The sequence below is a fragment of the Orbicella faveolata genome, unplaced genomic scaffold (genome assembly GCF_042242905.1).
Source record: "Orbicella faveolata isolate gen_17 unplaced genomic scaffold, um_ofav_v1 contig_1, whole genome shotgun sequence".
Taxonomy (NCBI): domain Eukaryota; kingdom Metazoa; phylum Cnidaria; class Anthozoa; order Scleractinia; family Merulinidae; genus Orbicella; species Orbicella faveolata.
Window position 1 is genome coordinate 5,116,484 of NW_028301536.1, and position 16,310 is coordinate 5,132,793.

The 16,310-nt window shown below is 38.2% G+C and overlaps 2 protein-coding genes across 2 annotated transcripts; one reads left to right on the forward strand and one right to left on the reverse strand.

Annotated features, from left to right (window-relative positions):
- Positions 1–467: 467 nt before the first annotated feature.
- Positions 468–1,409, reverse strand: LOC110064628 (melatonin receptor type 1B-B-like). Its single transcript, XM_020771704.2, has one exon. The coding sequence runs from the start codon at positions 1,407–1,409 to the stop codon at positions 468–470; it is 942 nt and encodes a 313-aa protein (XP_020627363.2).
- Positions 1,410–10,402: 8,993 nt separating this feature from the next.
- LOC110065122 (homeobox protein Nkx-6.2-like) lies at positions 10,403–13,616 on the forward strand. Its single transcript, XM_020772221.2, has 2 exons — positions 10,403–10,866; positions 11,857–13,616. Exons 1-2 carry the CDS (start codon positions 10,542–10,544, stop codon positions 12,201–12,203), a joined length of 672 nt encoding a protein of 223 aa, XP_020627880.2. The 5' UTR covers positions 10,403–10,541; the 3' UTR covers positions 12,204–13,616.
- Positions 13,617–16,310: the final 2,694 nt, after the last annotated feature.

Consider the following 16,310-nt stretch of genomic DNA (forward strand, 5'->3'; position numbering starts at 1 on the left):
CGAGCCTTCAGCAGAGTTCCAACATCAGTAAAGAAAATAGGAAAATGAATCAACTGGATTTTTAGTAGTCTTCTTTGGCAAAATATAGTTTTACCGGTTTGGATGAAGGATGTCTCGCTCGATCGTAATTTTGAAAAGTAGCCTTTAAAACCTAAGAGTAAATATATTTACGAAATATCGAGTTGTGCGTGGAAATACTGCTGTTGGTAATGTTGTTTTTTAGTAAATAACTGCTCGGGTCGCAAAATACGGAACACGAATACACAATGGAGTTAATTGGGGCCCGAAAAGAAATTTTAAATCATCTTTCTTGGCTGTTGACTACCGTTATCTGTACTGAAAGTAAAACACATTGTTTAATTACAGAGCGTATTATCTCGACCAGTCCATTCCTGATAGTTTCAGTATATAAACAATTCAACATTTAGCTGGAGACTGTAAAGCACGTCTATGGCGCCGGGTACATCTTATGCAACAACCTCCGGCATCTCCACAATTTCCGTTTCTTGCCTGGTTTTGCAAGTTAACAACCGCTTAAATTCGGCCCGAAATTCCCTGTTCGTCACCGCATATGCCCACGGAGTGAGCGAGGAGCTCAAGAAGAGAAACAATACAACAATGCGGTCAAGGATAGGATGCAAATGATTTGGATGCAGCCGAATTATCATAGATATGATATACTCTGGGATCCAGCAGATCAGGAAGAACATTACAACGCCTAACACAGTTCGTGTTATTTTGATCTCTTCCACGTTGACGCGTTCGCGAGTGCGACTGAAGGTGTTCGACACTTTCCGAGCGTGTTCTCGAATGTTCCAGAAAACTTTGGAATAGCAATACACAACGACAGCGGATGTCACACCAAAATAAAACGCCGTTTTGGTAACGCAGTAGATTAGGTCCGCGCTTTTACTGTCGAACACTAGCACGCAGGTGGCTCGCCTGGCGCTGAATTCGTATTTTGAGAAGGACGGTAACGAAAATGCAGAAATAAAACCAAGTTGGATGGCCCACGTCAACACCAGGATGGCGGTAGAGCGCCGTTTGGAGGGAAAGATTTTCTTGTACAGGTGAGGCTTTGTCATTCGACAAAATCTATTGAACGCAGTCAGTGCGATGGTGTGAAGAGTTGCAAATTCAGTGAACAGGATCATGAATGCTTGGAAATTGCAGAAGTGCTGTCCAAAAATCCACTGTCTTCCAGCAAACCACGTCACTGTTATAGACGGCCCAATAAGCACGGCGAACAGAAGGCCGATTATAGCCAATGCATGGATGAACACGTTTGTAGGAGTGCGAAGACGCAAATTTCTGTAAATTGTCAAACATACCAGGCTATTACCAACAATAGCAATCAAGCTTCCAACCAAAGCCAGTACTCCGGTAACAATGTCGTCATCAGTTCTCATCTTACTGTATATTTAGGATCGGTTGACAAAGGGTGCCAAGTTCTAGAGATCTGTTTGGCAACTGGAACGACGGGCCGAAGTTGCTCAGGTAGAAACTCACTTAATCAGAACGATTAGAAGCACATGATAGTCTCGTCAGAGCTCTGTTATAAACTTCGCGGACTTCCGTTAAAAGTTTTGCCATATCTGTGATGTTATCTATCTTTTGAGCTTAATTTCGCTGAACACCGCGAACTGCAGCAGCGTCAGGAAAGACTGCCAGAGAGATGAAGCTGTATTTAGCGCCTTAAAACTTTTTAAACAGAACAGCTGTTTACGAATTCTATATATTGATGAAATTCACCCCTAAGCTCTGTTCAAATTGCCTTTGTTCTTATTGGCAGAAGCAATTCTTCGTTGCACCCAGCGTGTTTTGCATTTGAAATAACAATAGCAAAGTAAACAGTTCATAAATTAAACTTTAAATCGAATTGCGGCTTTGGAACCAAAAGAGAAATAAAACTGGGCAAATTAAAGTGAAGCAGGTGGTGTGGTTGATCAACATTTCTCGTTCATAGAACAAAAAGTTATTGCACTGTAACCCTTAACGTCGAAATAAACTTCGGTGTGCTATCGACAAATTTTGTTACCAGTAAACTCGCTCTGGCCGTTGTAAGCTTGAAATGCAAGGAGATTCATATTGTTCAATTTTGTTGCTTTTTTAACAAAGTGAGACGGGGTTCTAACTCGAGAACTTCCTCTCGTTGATAATAACAGGTTGTTTAAAACGCATGCGCATTAAAATAAAATTAGCTTAGTCCCGTTTAGCCCGTGCGCCACTCGCTTAAAAACATATACCTTACATTGTTGGCTTATTATTATTATTATTATTATTATTATTATTATTATTATTATTATTATTATTATTATTGTTAATACCCGGGAGAACTCAGTTTTTGATTAGGCTTTATTTTACTTAGATGAATCTTTAAAAATGTGTTTTACGTGCTCCAGGTGCGCAATAGCCTGTGAACACAGACGTATTTCCGGCTGTCGCTTGTCTCCGCCGAAAATAAACAAGACAAACAAGCGACAAGCGACATATCCGAGAACACGTCTGCGTTCGCAGGATAGGTCCGTAAAAGGAAAAGGGTTGATATTACTCGCATGGGACCCGAAAATACCTGATAAATAAGGGATTTAGTTCACGACTTAAATATAATAACTCCACGCAATAAAGCGACACAACCCTTTTTCTACGAGTCCTTAGTACTGCACGCTAAAGATTTTCCTTTTCAACTATGATACGAGAAAATGAAGCTGCACCGAGCCATTATCAACAGGTAACTCTGTACAACGGCAGTCATTTCTGATTTATCCACGCGTGGAATTTATGGCGTGTGCTCCTTCTCACTGAACCATGAACAGTCAACCTGCATTTATACCGTGTAAAACTTCCACTCGTCGAGAAATCCATTTTTGGGGGTGCGCTTGGATATTGTTGTGAAAAAAAAAAAAAAAAAAAACTTAAATGATACTACGACAACCTATACTGATTTAGAATAAGTACCGGCACTGTTTGTTTTGTTTCTTCTTTTTCGTTTTTTCGTTTCTTCTTTCCAAAGCACGAATCGCTTATTTTCCTTATGACCTACTAAGAAGTTCTTAATAGCGCGTGTTTTACTCAAGCAGCCAGCAGCCATGCAAACATTTTGGAACAAAAGAGAAATTGTTTACATGAGAAAAGAGTTCAACTCCAACAGGACTGGTTTGGAACACTAACGTGGCCGCCGTTTTATTGTCTTGGGAAACTGCCGCGGCGGTCATGTTGAAGACTCCATTTCTAGCGTTTGAATGAGTCCGTTATGAAAACAAAAGAACGATTATAATTTGATTCATACTCAGTGAAACTGTCCGTTTGTGCCCGGTGGAGAACCATTCTTGAAGGCATTTACACCGATCCGGGCAAGGAGCGTTAACTAGGGTTATTGCGCTCTAGCTCTTTCTCTTGCTAGAATGCCATGCGACTTAACGTTATTATGGTAGCTAAATTGTATGAGAATATTAACAAGATGGCAATGCAGATGAGCCTGGTAACTAACGTAATAAATTCGACTAACATTCGTAGCCAAAACCATTTCATCCGGCGACACTGAGCTGCCATGATTGGAATTTAACTGTCATTGCTTAACAATAAATGTTTTCCTCAGATAGAAGATTCGACTTGCTTTAATCAACTGAAGCAGTATAGAGAGTAAGGGCTCTTTGAGTAATGAACTCATTTCCAAATACTGCAAGATATTTACTAGCGACACGGATATTGACTTCAGTTGTTTTAATTCACGTTCAAGTTTGGTTTCCGCTTCATCTCGAGATTTTTATGTCCTGATATGATCGAGTAGGAAAATAGATTTTAGATAAAGTAACTCCCTGACTTAGCGATCAATATTCTTACGACAATATACGTTACGACAATATAAGTTGTCTAATGCAGAAAGCAATTGTGAGTATGTTCGAGCACTCGTTAATAAAAAGAGCTATCAAAACTCGGACGTGTTCGGTTGTCGCCGGAATTTGATTGATTATAACAACAGTATACTCAAAAGGAACTCATCACGCACGGCAACACTCTTATTCGGTGTAAATACAAAATCCATTATGCCAAGGCTGTACGTCAGCCCCTTCAGTTAAAAAAAAACAAGAAAGAAAAAAGCTTTTACCTCGAAAGTAATGAGCAGACAAATCTCTGCCTCAATAGAGAATTGATTTCACTTTCTGATTTTATTTTAAGAATGTTCAAAATGTTCTCAAGTACAGATTTTTTTTTTTAAACTTGCCATGCAGTAAGGTTAACATCAACGTTAGCTTAAAAAGCAAAATTAATATTTTAATAATATGGACGGTCACCGTACTTGTTTACGAGATAGGGCGCATTAAAGACCCTGTGTTTTAAGAAACTTTCGGAGTAGACGATCAAAGTTTAAACTATCGTAAAAAAGAAGTGGAAGCTACATGTAGTAAAATTTAGATCAGGTGAACGTACTCAATTCAACACAACTAAGTCAATAAAGTAAACTTTTGCAGCTGATATCATTCCCTTAGGTAGAATAGACCTTAAAAAGAAAACATACTGGTCTTGCCCATCCAAACTGGAAGAAAACTCAGTTCGGTAGCACGAGAACACAAAAGGCGAAATGATAATTTTGTAACTTCTCACGTACAATTTCTTTTTTTTTTTTTAACGGCGAAAATTAGGAAAGCAAGTTATCAACGACAAAAAGAGGGGGTCACGGACTATTTAAGAGAGTAAACTGCTGGTGACGTTAACGGGACCGGTACCAAGCCTTATACTTGCATAATGTTTTTTCCCATAGCTGACGTGGCGTGACGTTGCGACATGAACTACGTGCGCAGTAAGGATGCGCAGTAACAGTGGGCGCGAACGTCGTTAAACGCTTATTCGGTTCTCCATAAAGCTGAACAGGTAACCTGGAGAAAAATGTCAACCAAAGTGAAATGAAACATCCAAACTCTTATTTATGGGATCAATCTAAAAAAGCTTATGGAAAAAATAAACGGAAAACTAATCTCTTTATAACGCAGTTGATGTCCTGCACAGGTGGCAGAATCCGAGAGCAAACCAGGTGTGTGCTTGTGTTTGTGAAGTCATCGGTGTGCATCAAGCTAAGTGGCTCGCTTACTTCAAGAGGATATCGATGTTTCTTTCATATTTAGTTTCAAACACGAAAAGTCAATGGACCCATTGATTTAATTAACCTAAACCTTGTAAATGTTAGAACAGGTCTCTTCCCGATCCATCAAAAGATTAACAAACCCTAGAACTCTTAGAATCAATCAGGCTCCCGTTAACAGTTGACAGGTTTTAACTTTAAAGTCTGTTTATATTCATTTATTACATGGCTGTGTCTCACAAGGACTGGGAACTACCGAATTCACGAATTTGATTGGCTGAGATCGACATTGACCGCGGTCTAGATTTTCCCATCTAGACCGGCATCTCGACCGATTACATTTTGCCGTGAAAAAGGTGCAAACTAAATACAAAAATATTGACTATTTTCTTCCAAGATGTTAGTTCCAGGAAATATACATATGCATATTATGGAAGTGCGAAGCCCGATGAGGAAAAAAACAAAAACGTAAAGAGGACGAGTTTGGCAGAATAAAGTTCAGCTCATCGCCGTTCGCAAGCAAAATGTCAGCTAGTACAAACCAGTTACATTAAACGAATTAATTTTTTGTTGTTTGCTATATAATAAACATCTTATTAACCGAGCTTAGTCGATCTGTATGTGAGAATCTTGACCTCGGTCGTGTGTACAGACCTCACTGCGTTCGGTCTATACTCCCGACCTCGGTCAAGATTCTCCCATACAGACCTCCTGCTCGGTTAATAAGAGCTAAGTAATAACCGCCCAATGAAAGCTAGAACTGGAAACAACACTCATAGACGGGACTGCTTGCTTATTATAAGAAGATAATTATATTGAAAATGAAACATTTTGTACTTTTTGCATGGGTAGCTCTGGAAGAGAAAGGGTTGAATGATTGATTCTACTATACAGTGGAGCATTAGCAAACCTCATGAGCAGCCCATTCATGATGGAATCATGCCCAGTGTTGAAAAGAAACGCATCAAACATGTTCTAATTAAGCATAATTGAAAAAGAAGCTTAACTCTTTTGTCACCTTAAGTAATTTCTTTTGTTTGATCCAAATTGCCGTCCATTATTACTCTTTTACAAATGGAAATAAAAGAATGCTTTAATTACAGAATTGGTGTTTGTTTGTATAAGGTAAAACCTCCGCTTACTGATGACTTAAGCCACGCATAATTTGCATGATCAAGAATCGTGAAAACTAGAGGTATAGAAATTTAGTTATAAACTTCTATTTTGCAAAGAGCTTTGATTTGCATCTGGCAAACCAAACACAGTCGCAGATTAATCCCAGCAAAGGTAGGAATCAATGTACATCAGACGCAACACAAACATGGGGTTGGAGCTTCGCTGGGCGTTAATCTCTAAATCCCAACTCGAGACTTGCTAAGCTTACTACTTCTCGCTCGTTATGAATCGTTGTTTGCATATCTATGGACGAGGGGTTGTCAGGGCTCTGAATAGAAATAACTTCTTGTGCGTTTTGATGATGTAAATAAGTCTTTATGACGGTGTGCTATTTTGTTGTGGCGCCACCAAAACGGGTAACAACCGTGTAACAGAACAAGAGTGTCAAGCGTATTACCAACTCGTCTGTAAGATTTGCTAAAGATTGATCAGATCAATCGAGCCGGTAAGTCGTGTAATCTAACTTAATGAATTTGCGACAAGGTTAATTAGCTGAGTTAGCCGTTACTTTTTTCATCTAATCCTCTCCGTCCAAACAGAACCAAATATCAAATTTCACTTCAAAATAAAACAACTGATAAGAAACCAACGAACTTGTTAGAAAATATATCTCGATGTCCTGTCACAGTAAAACGCCGATAACAATATGCCAGTGACTTATCTTTGTTAAGAAAACTTTTTTTTTTTTTGGTGTGCTTTCATGTACTTTCGGAGGGCCTTGTCACCGGTAGGAAATTTTGGTTTCAAAAATGGCCAGCCTTACAGGTGTCTGAAAAATTTGAGACGAAAAGAAACGCTGCACGTTCAACAGTTAAAAATGCCTCGACATGACAATGTGAAACATCAAACAAGTTTTAAATTTATCGATCATACGAAGTCTGAAAGTGGAGGACTTCATTATTGAAGGAAACTATTGCTCTTTAGGAGCCCCAAAAATATAAGCCTATACGATCATTATTGAACTGAAAAGGCTTTTGCGTCTGAGATTTCAGGGCTTTAATTTTGAGTGAGTTTAGTCTGCTTACATGTATTAAAGGATTTCACAACATATGTAATCAACTCTTATGACTGCGAACTATACATAAAAAGATATACATCGAGATTCCTATTTCTCACTGGTACATATATACACGCCTTCGACTTGTTTGCGAGTACATCAGTGTTGGCACCAGAAATCACTTTCATAAAATTGGTGCAACTGACCACTTTCTCACTGATTAGGTGAAATTCTTAGTCCAGTTACCTGTGTCCACATGATATGGCCTCAAAAAAAGTTTTTTTTTTTTCTGAAGAAAAAGTTCCATTTTCAAAAATTTTGATGGTCCTGCTCACGTTAGGGTTATGATTAAAAATAATTTTGTGCATAAATATTGGGCACCATCTCAGACTTCGATATTTCTAGAGTTTTATGAAAACCACTGCGAGTGTAAATCTTGTCGAAAGGTGAAGAAATTAAATGCGAAACCATTGAAAATTTAATAAACTTACCTGAAAAACGGCAGATAGCTAAAGAATTTGCGTTTTTTCTAAACCAGTATTTTAATCAACTGATTCATATGTCAATAAGGAATTTTGTGTGTGTTACCTAGCTTTAAGATGTTGGGAAAATTAAAAACGTACTTAAATAACAAGAAGCCCACCAATAATGGTTACGATATGTGGACTGATAATATTCGACAAGTGACTAAACCTGACATAAGGAAGTGAGAGAGCCACAATGGCGGGAATGGGGGTTAATTAGAATTTTGGCCTAACCCGAAAGCATTAAAGTGACCCATGTTTTTAATTTTAACTTGAAATGTTTGACATTTTACCAGCATTTTGCTGCCAATTTAGCTCTATCAATGGGAGCTCATCCAATTTTTATTCCATAAACTGAGAGAATATTTAATTCATTTAATAGCTCTAAATGTACAAATACCCACTGACAAAGCTTCTGAAAATTACGGTTATGGAAGACTGAACAAACCATTGATGTGAAATCCTTCACCCATTGTGTTACAGTATACGCAATGCCATAACGAAAGCACAGCAAAATAAAGCTAGAATCTTTAAAAGGCAGGTAAATGCACGATATTTTTACTGAAACTGCAGCGAGAAAACTTAGCAAAATTAATGGATTTTCATCGAAATAGCTGATCATTGGCCGCTTTGAGCTACAGTTATTTCGTGCTTACGAGAAACGCTATTTTGTCCGCGCACTCTCAAATGAACTTAAAAGCAATGGGTATCATTTAAATTTACACGTTTCTAAATTGAATTTTAGTCCTCATTTTCACCTGTTTTGGATGCCTTTTTTTGGCGCACCACTTTGTCGACTAAAACCGCAATGGTTCAATTTTCAAATTAAGATGAGCTTTTAGAAAAAGCTGTAAATATTGTTGACAGCACGCTGACGAAATGAGCCGGGACCCACGGGAAACAAATATCACTTATTACATATGGATTTAACACAACACATTAAAGCAACTAAGAAAAATTAGTTTTCTTTTCCTATTGAGCTGTTGTAATACCGGTTTATTGTACAATTTTTATTACGTTTTGTTAATACGATACACTATTGAAAACTGTGAATATTGAAAATTACTGCTCTTCAAAAGCATCAACAGAATTAGCATTAAAGGCCTGTTATTGACACAAGTTAATATGTCCAGTTTTCTCTTTTTCTCCTGCAAAAGTATTTACCAGCTCATCTTTACCAAAATCCTAAACTTCTTTACAATAAAATTCCCATTCATATGGCACCGCACAGTGAGTTAAAGAAGATGAAAAGCTTAGCTACCATAATAGTGTTCATTTCGCAGCCTCGATGTTTGTTTAATTTAATTTGCTATAGATTTTTATTTAAGCTAGCAGGAAAGTCGAACAATAAATATCAATCTACTAAAGGAAGCAAAACGACTTATAACAAGAAAGAGAGCTACATTCGGTAAAGTGTCAAGCATTGTTAAACCTTGAAACTTGGTTAACCAAAAGAACTGGATGTAAGGAAATTAAAACCCTGTTTCCTTAAAAAAAAAAAAAAAAAAAAAAAAAACTTTGTAATCTTATGCAAAATTTGCCATTCCTTGAAGGAAACGTTGTGTCCTTAAATGACAATACAATGTATAAGAAAAGAATTTTGCGATAGAAAAACAAAGTTTTTAGGGTGAATTGCTTAAAATGAGTCGCTCACTGTTGTTGTTGAACCCTGTCAGAAACATCAAACATTGACGAGACGTCTCTTTATATGAAGCTAAGCTCGAAATGACGTTAATCTAACGTGATAACAATCTCGTATATTGCTACTTTGTATTTATTAGATGTTTCGGAAATTAAAATATCCAAGTTGGCTTGAAATGAGGCAAGCTCAGAACTGCTTATAACGTATAGTGCTAACTCATTGAGTTAAGGGCATAATTTGACTTGTTTGGCAGCCACAAGATACAATCGGTGAACGCTGGACATTTTGGCATGCATTTTTGTTTTTACGCAAGTGAGAAAACGTAACTTGTTTCTCCTTTTGCGGATTATTTCAAAACATCACAGATAATGTTTTGATATTGTTATTAACACCCTGTTTGGACGTTATCATTTTATAACATCACTCCTTTTTATCCTTTTGTTATTCATTTGGCGAGCGTATTGTTTGGCTTTTGCCGAGTAATAAACCAATAGACACATTTAACACATGGACTGCTCTCACAGCAAACAATTATTGCATAAAGACGGCCAAATTGCCAATGACGCGCGAATATATTGTTTTCAATTGGTCTATAAATAGACTACAGATAAGGTTCATTTCAGCTTCTTAAATGAAGCCAATTTGTAAATGATCGGTAAATGTTTCTTAAGGGTGCCAATTAAGAGCTTTCTATTAAAAGCGGCGCCACAATCTCCCTGCTGTTAGTCAATTCGAGAACCTTTTCCCGCGCGCTAACATTATTTTGAGGTGGAACGCAAATTCATTAACAAACCCTCAATCATTTAGGAGCATTAAGCTGGCTTCCCCCCAGAACACCTGTCAATGATCAACCAATCAGCTGGCCCGCTTGCCTCATGAGCACTCCATTATTCGCTATCTTCCATTACAAACCTACTATATCAATTAATGTTTGCCACGACAGCCCATCAATCAAGGTTGTTACGCTTGGCTTAACTGCTGACAGGCGCATCAGAGCTAAAGTCAACTATAGTTTATTAATGTTAACTTATTCTTCGACACCCGAGCAGGACGAAAAACACAACAGAGCGACATCTCGAGACGATCGATCAACGAGCAGCCCGGCAAACCAAGAAGGCTACCATGGAGCGGCCATCCTTCTATCTAAGCCCGTTCGTGGATGTGAAGCCACGGAATATTCACATACCCTCTTATCCTCCGGTTTCTCCCGGTGTAAAGCAGCCGATTTCCCCGATACCCCGAGTACCGGTTGTCACCAAATCGACTTCATCGTACAGGATAGATGATATACTAAGCAAGCCGGATCCGCGTCCACCGGCCAGCATGCCCACTGCAGCTCATTACAGATCGTACCCTGCCCCACCAGCGCGGCGGTACGGCTACGGCCCTGACGTATCTTTCCTCTGGAGTAACATGCTGCAGTCACAGTGGCGAGAGAGATACAACGGTATGTTGCATCACAGTTACTGGCTATGACTGCATGTATAACAGTCGCATTTTCCTTCAAAAAGGTTTACTGTAGCCAGTATTATGCCATGGCTACCCGCATAGCTGCCAAAGGATTAAATTAATTGTTTATCTCAATAACTTTCTAGCCAAAATATTTATACCATACTCATCTAAACAGTTATCGAGCGCTGGTGGTTGCGCTAAGGTGAGAACTGATGCAAATCTTAAAAAGCTGGCATTAGATTCGCTACGATGAGACAAAATTATTTGGCTTCCTATAGAAAACACAAATATACTTTCCGTGCAAAGCTTAGAAACTACATTTTCGGGAGAAATGTTTGGGGAAGCTTAGTACGCCAAAGAGCACTTTTAAATCGATATTTGACAATACTGTAATTTCTTTCAAAACAACACCAATGCGTATGGAAAAATTGTGCTTTCGAGCGCGGAAAAATATTTTAAGCCATCTACCAAAGTTGACCCTGCAGGGTAATAAACTTAATTGTCCCGAAGCTTAGCGTACCAATAGCAGTCTTGTTTTATTAGTTATTTTATGGGAAGGCTTTAACTACAGCAAGGTTATTATTCCCTTTACTAATTTGACAGTATTACGATAATAGATACTGTAATCCTTGAGAATAGCATATATCCTCTTCATTTCCTCTCGGCGCTTTTTATTTGCTTAAAAGCCTACACCTAAACAAACGGCATTTACACATTAAAAACACATCTTGGAGTAGAGACAAATTGATGATTTGACGACGGAATGAAATTTTGTTTCGGCAAGCAATACAATTATCTCTTACTACTCAATTCACGATTTTATTCGTGCTACTGAGTTCAACGCAAACGTCACTAAGTTACGAATATGCTTCTTTAAGCCCTTTGCTTTAGCTAATTGCATTACACAATCACTCTTAATACCGCTAATCCCAAATTAACCAAACGATGACCGTTTGTTCTCCCGATTTCTGCTTGTTTCCAACAGCGGCCACTCAGAGTCACCCAGTCTGCAGTGAAAGAGAAGCAGACGGTAAGCGGAAACACACTCGACCAACGTTTAGTGGTCACCAGATATTTGCACTTGAGAAAACTTTCGAACAGACGAAATACCTCGCCGGGCCGGAAAGGACAAGACTGGCGTATTCTCTCGGAATGACAGAAAGCCAAGTTAAAGTTTGGTTCCAAAACCGTAGAACGAAATGGCGCAAACGGCATGCTGCTGAAATGGGCGCGAAAAAGACGCATGACGAAGAACACGAAGCTGACGGGTCGCAAATTGTTGATGCAAACGACAGGGAGGGAAGTTCCTCCCCGGACGAAGACAGGTTTTAATAAGAAACGAGTAGCATATATACAGAAAAAAGAAAACATTTGCTTTTTGTAATATATTAAAGACGGAGCGACGATTTCTTTCCAATGTGAATCATCAGGACTAAGTTATTCTAAGCTTTTCAAGATAAGGCCGCTTCGTGCCAAAGACCACTGAACTGTTTCTGGAGGCCTTACAGTATCGTGAAAGCGTCAGATATGAATGTATAATAATAGGCTATAAAACATAATTATGTTATAGATTTTATTGCATATGATGAACTACAGGAGCTTGATAACGTATCAAGTGTATCTATAAAAGTGATTGAGAATATTCTTAACCCAGACTGGTGAAGTGAAATTACTCCCATATCGAATTCCTTTGGAGTTTATTCTGCTTATTTGTGTGTTGCGTTGTGTGTGTTTTGGTAGACTTCCATTGGACACTAATTGCTTGGAGGCTTTAATTTTTAATGATACTGCTTGGAAGTGTGGATAATTTTCGTATACGCCTAATGGTGGAAAATATTACTGTTACCTTAGCTGAATAACATTGAATACCTTTGGTTGTAACAACTTATGTTTTCAACTCTCAAAGCAGCGACTACTGATTCATGCCGTTCGGAATAAACACTGAACTTAAATTTGTGCTATGGATACGACTTGCCGTAAGAAAAGCGAGCTTTTAAAATGGGTTCGTTTTCAACAGCCGTTTAATGTCTGATACCTGACTCTTTTATAACACTAACCCTTTGAGCACGAAATTCTCTGATAAATTATGCAACAAGCTTGTTTTTAACCGACTACAAGGGATAAATAGCTTGTAAAATTGCCTCTAACAGTCATAAAATGAACATTTGCCAATGTTTCAACACAAATTCCTGCGGTTCTGGTGGCCAATTTGTTATACGCGATACCTAGCAGGTGGTAATGAGTACCGTCGGCGATATGACTAAGGGATTGTGGTTTTGGAATAACGCCGTTCAGCCCAGTTTAGCATTAAATATTTAAACTCAGTCAATTAGAACTTGGCCATAAGCTTACGGTTTCCAATAATGAGCCATGTAAACTAACCTCGTACCTCAATTATTTCTGAGGTAGAATATTCTCCTTTTTTTTTTTTTTGTTCTTTTCTTCACGAATGCTTCTTTATTACTTTAAAATGTCAGTGTTGTAAAGCCCCTTTTGAAGCACAGTAGCGGTGAAATAGCGCCAACTTAAAATAAAAAAAAGCGCGGTGCAAGTTTTAATTAGGACAGGATAGCCTTCAAAACTGCAGCAGTGAAAGCGGCTGAAATCGATATTGCAACGATTATGTTGTCCCCTCCCTTGTTTTGTCCATCACCAAGCTAAATGCTTGCTTCCAGGATCTTTGACATTTGGAATGGAACGTCAGTTTAAATCGCTGCAGTGCTAAAAAAAAAAAAGAGAAACAAATCTCGCGACAAAATGTTCGAACTTTTCGCCAAGAATTTTCAGTTCATGGTACATTCTAAATCTAGCAGGTACAGCTGAACAATCATTAACGCCAGCTACATTTAAGCACAATCATGCATTTTAATGAGAATTTATTTAATTGTGAGGCGTTTATTATGGGGTTGGTTGATACAAGGAGTCGCAATTATCTCTGCATTGATGACGTCCTGAGGGAGGACCAAACATGTTACTTTAAATAACAGTGTTATCGTATCTAATAATTGTCGTAATGTTAATATCATAAAAGGTATCACCAGAGCGAAATGACTACAACTCGCTCAATACCAAGCGCCGACAAAAACGTAACAATGATAGGATTTTGGAAGGAAGAAGCGATAAACTGTCCAATTTGTGGCAGCCTCTTATGTATCTGCAAAGTGTAAGACATGTTTTTACTCCAGCTCAACGAGTTGTTGACGAATTAATGTCGAAGTGCACTTCATTCGCAAAATAGTGGTCGTGTAATTTTTATCATAGATAGATGACCAACTACGATATTTAGAACTTTATAAGGAAAACAATAGTGACCGTGTAGGTTTAAGATTAACACGTATAAATAGCTATCACGATGATGAGGCTGGTTCTTTGAGAATGTTCTCGAGAATGATTGAAGACTTGTAGATAAGACTAAATCAATAGGTCAGAAAACCAATCACACTTTCGATTTGATGCTGGGCACAAAATTGAAAAGTTTATTTGCTGCAGTGACACAAACACGTTTTGGTAGACAAAAGCTGTTGACAAGAATTAATTTGGAATCTATTTGTGGTTTAAGCAGTGTTAATTGACCCTAATATCTGTTCATTTTATGATTGGTTCCACTCCATTGTGATGTTCGGTGGTCCCATTTATCACCTTTGTTGTCCAAAAAGAAAGTTATGCCAAGGTGCTGAGCTTGTTTTTAACGCATAATACTTAAGTAACGTCAACAGTATCTCGTACGTCTTGTGCATTTCAACCTGAAACAACCCAACGACAGTTATTTACTTAGAAAGGGTCATCTAATTCTCGTCGACGGGCTTCATTAAAACTCATTGCGGAAGGATAAACCCGACGAAAAAGTGTGCCACCTTAATCCCGACTTGCGTCAGCTATAGATCTGTTTTAATTCATCTTGTTAGCTCAGAAGAAAGATGACAATTATCGCTGTAATAACTCATTTATGAAGTGCATTCTTCTAGCTTGCCATTTGACCCTATCCAGTGATTACCAAAAGCTAAACAGGAAATTTCAAGGGAAATGTCAAACAAAATTAAATATAAAGCTCAAACTCCTTTGTGCTGATGTAATTTTAATTATGGCTTGTGAAAGTCAAACCGGAAATAGTTGAATCGTGCCGTTCAAGTTGTAATAGCGCGCACGCTACCTTTGGAGTTCGGTTAGCTAAAAGTAGTCACATGTAAAGTTTATGTATAGTTGTAGGCAGATACTGGGGTACCAAAATCAAGGGGCTGGCTTAGGGCCAGACTTTCGGTGCGTTTGTCGCTAGAGTGCTATGGTTGAAGCTAATTACTTAAAATCGTATTAACTTTTAAAACTATTAACAAATACTCAAGTGTCATGAACACTAATTAAGGCCAACGCTTTACACACGGGTATATTGTACTTAGAATATTCAGGTATACGAAAAAGCCTACTAGAATGATTTGCAGAGGCTAAACTTTGCTTTAAAGGAATTGTCCCATTTACAGTACAAGACTAGAGAATGTTAACTCGAGAAACACAACTAGCAACCGTTTGATGCGATGCAAATGAGGGTCGCTTAGCTCTGATTCTTTAGTTACCTTAGCAACGCTGCATTGAAGCAGACAAGCGATGATCTGGCTATGAGAACGTAGAGAATTTTTATCTAGATATGCATGATCAGTTTCTCGGAAGTAGAGTAGCATGTATGTTAGAATTTTTAGCCCCTTCGCTGGGCGTACAGACATTTCTAAATAAAAATAAACAGTGCCCAAATACATATCATCTTGCCACTTTTACCTCAGTTTGCTAACACTATCAAGTTCTCGAACTCTTAGCATGGCTTAACGCTAATGTTCAAATTTCAAAAGAAAATCCCATATAGATTTTATTTCCCAAAGCCGATTATTAAAAACAAACAGCATCACACAAAGATACCGTGAAAGTACTCCTCGGCATATATTTGGAGACACACTAACGTTTCCTATTTAAAGCATTAACTACCAGCACAACAGTGTGACAGGACGTTCCTATTAAAAACCATCAGGCAACGGACACGACGCTCAGCGTGAAAGACAATAGTTAATTGTGTTTTTGTTGTTGTTGTTGTTCTTTTGTTTTTGTCGTTACTCCTTGCACAACGTGGCTATTTCATAACGAGACACACGACAAACATGGAGGTGACAGTAACTTGCGACTCTTCTGCAGTCTTTCTATGTCTCTTCTATGCTAATCGACTTAAGTCCACTTCATTTTACTGTTAATGAACTTTTGTTTATTTAGAGTCTGATGTTTGATTTTGAGCTGAAGGACTTAATATGAATCAAACCATTTAAATGTAAAGAAAAATCGACTTTAGGCCCGTGTTGTTCAAAGCCCCTGATTAAGCTAACCCAGGATTAGCGAGAACTTTGATTTCATTTTTGTACATTTCCGGTGAGGTTTTCTTTTTTTTTTTTTTTTTTTTTTTTT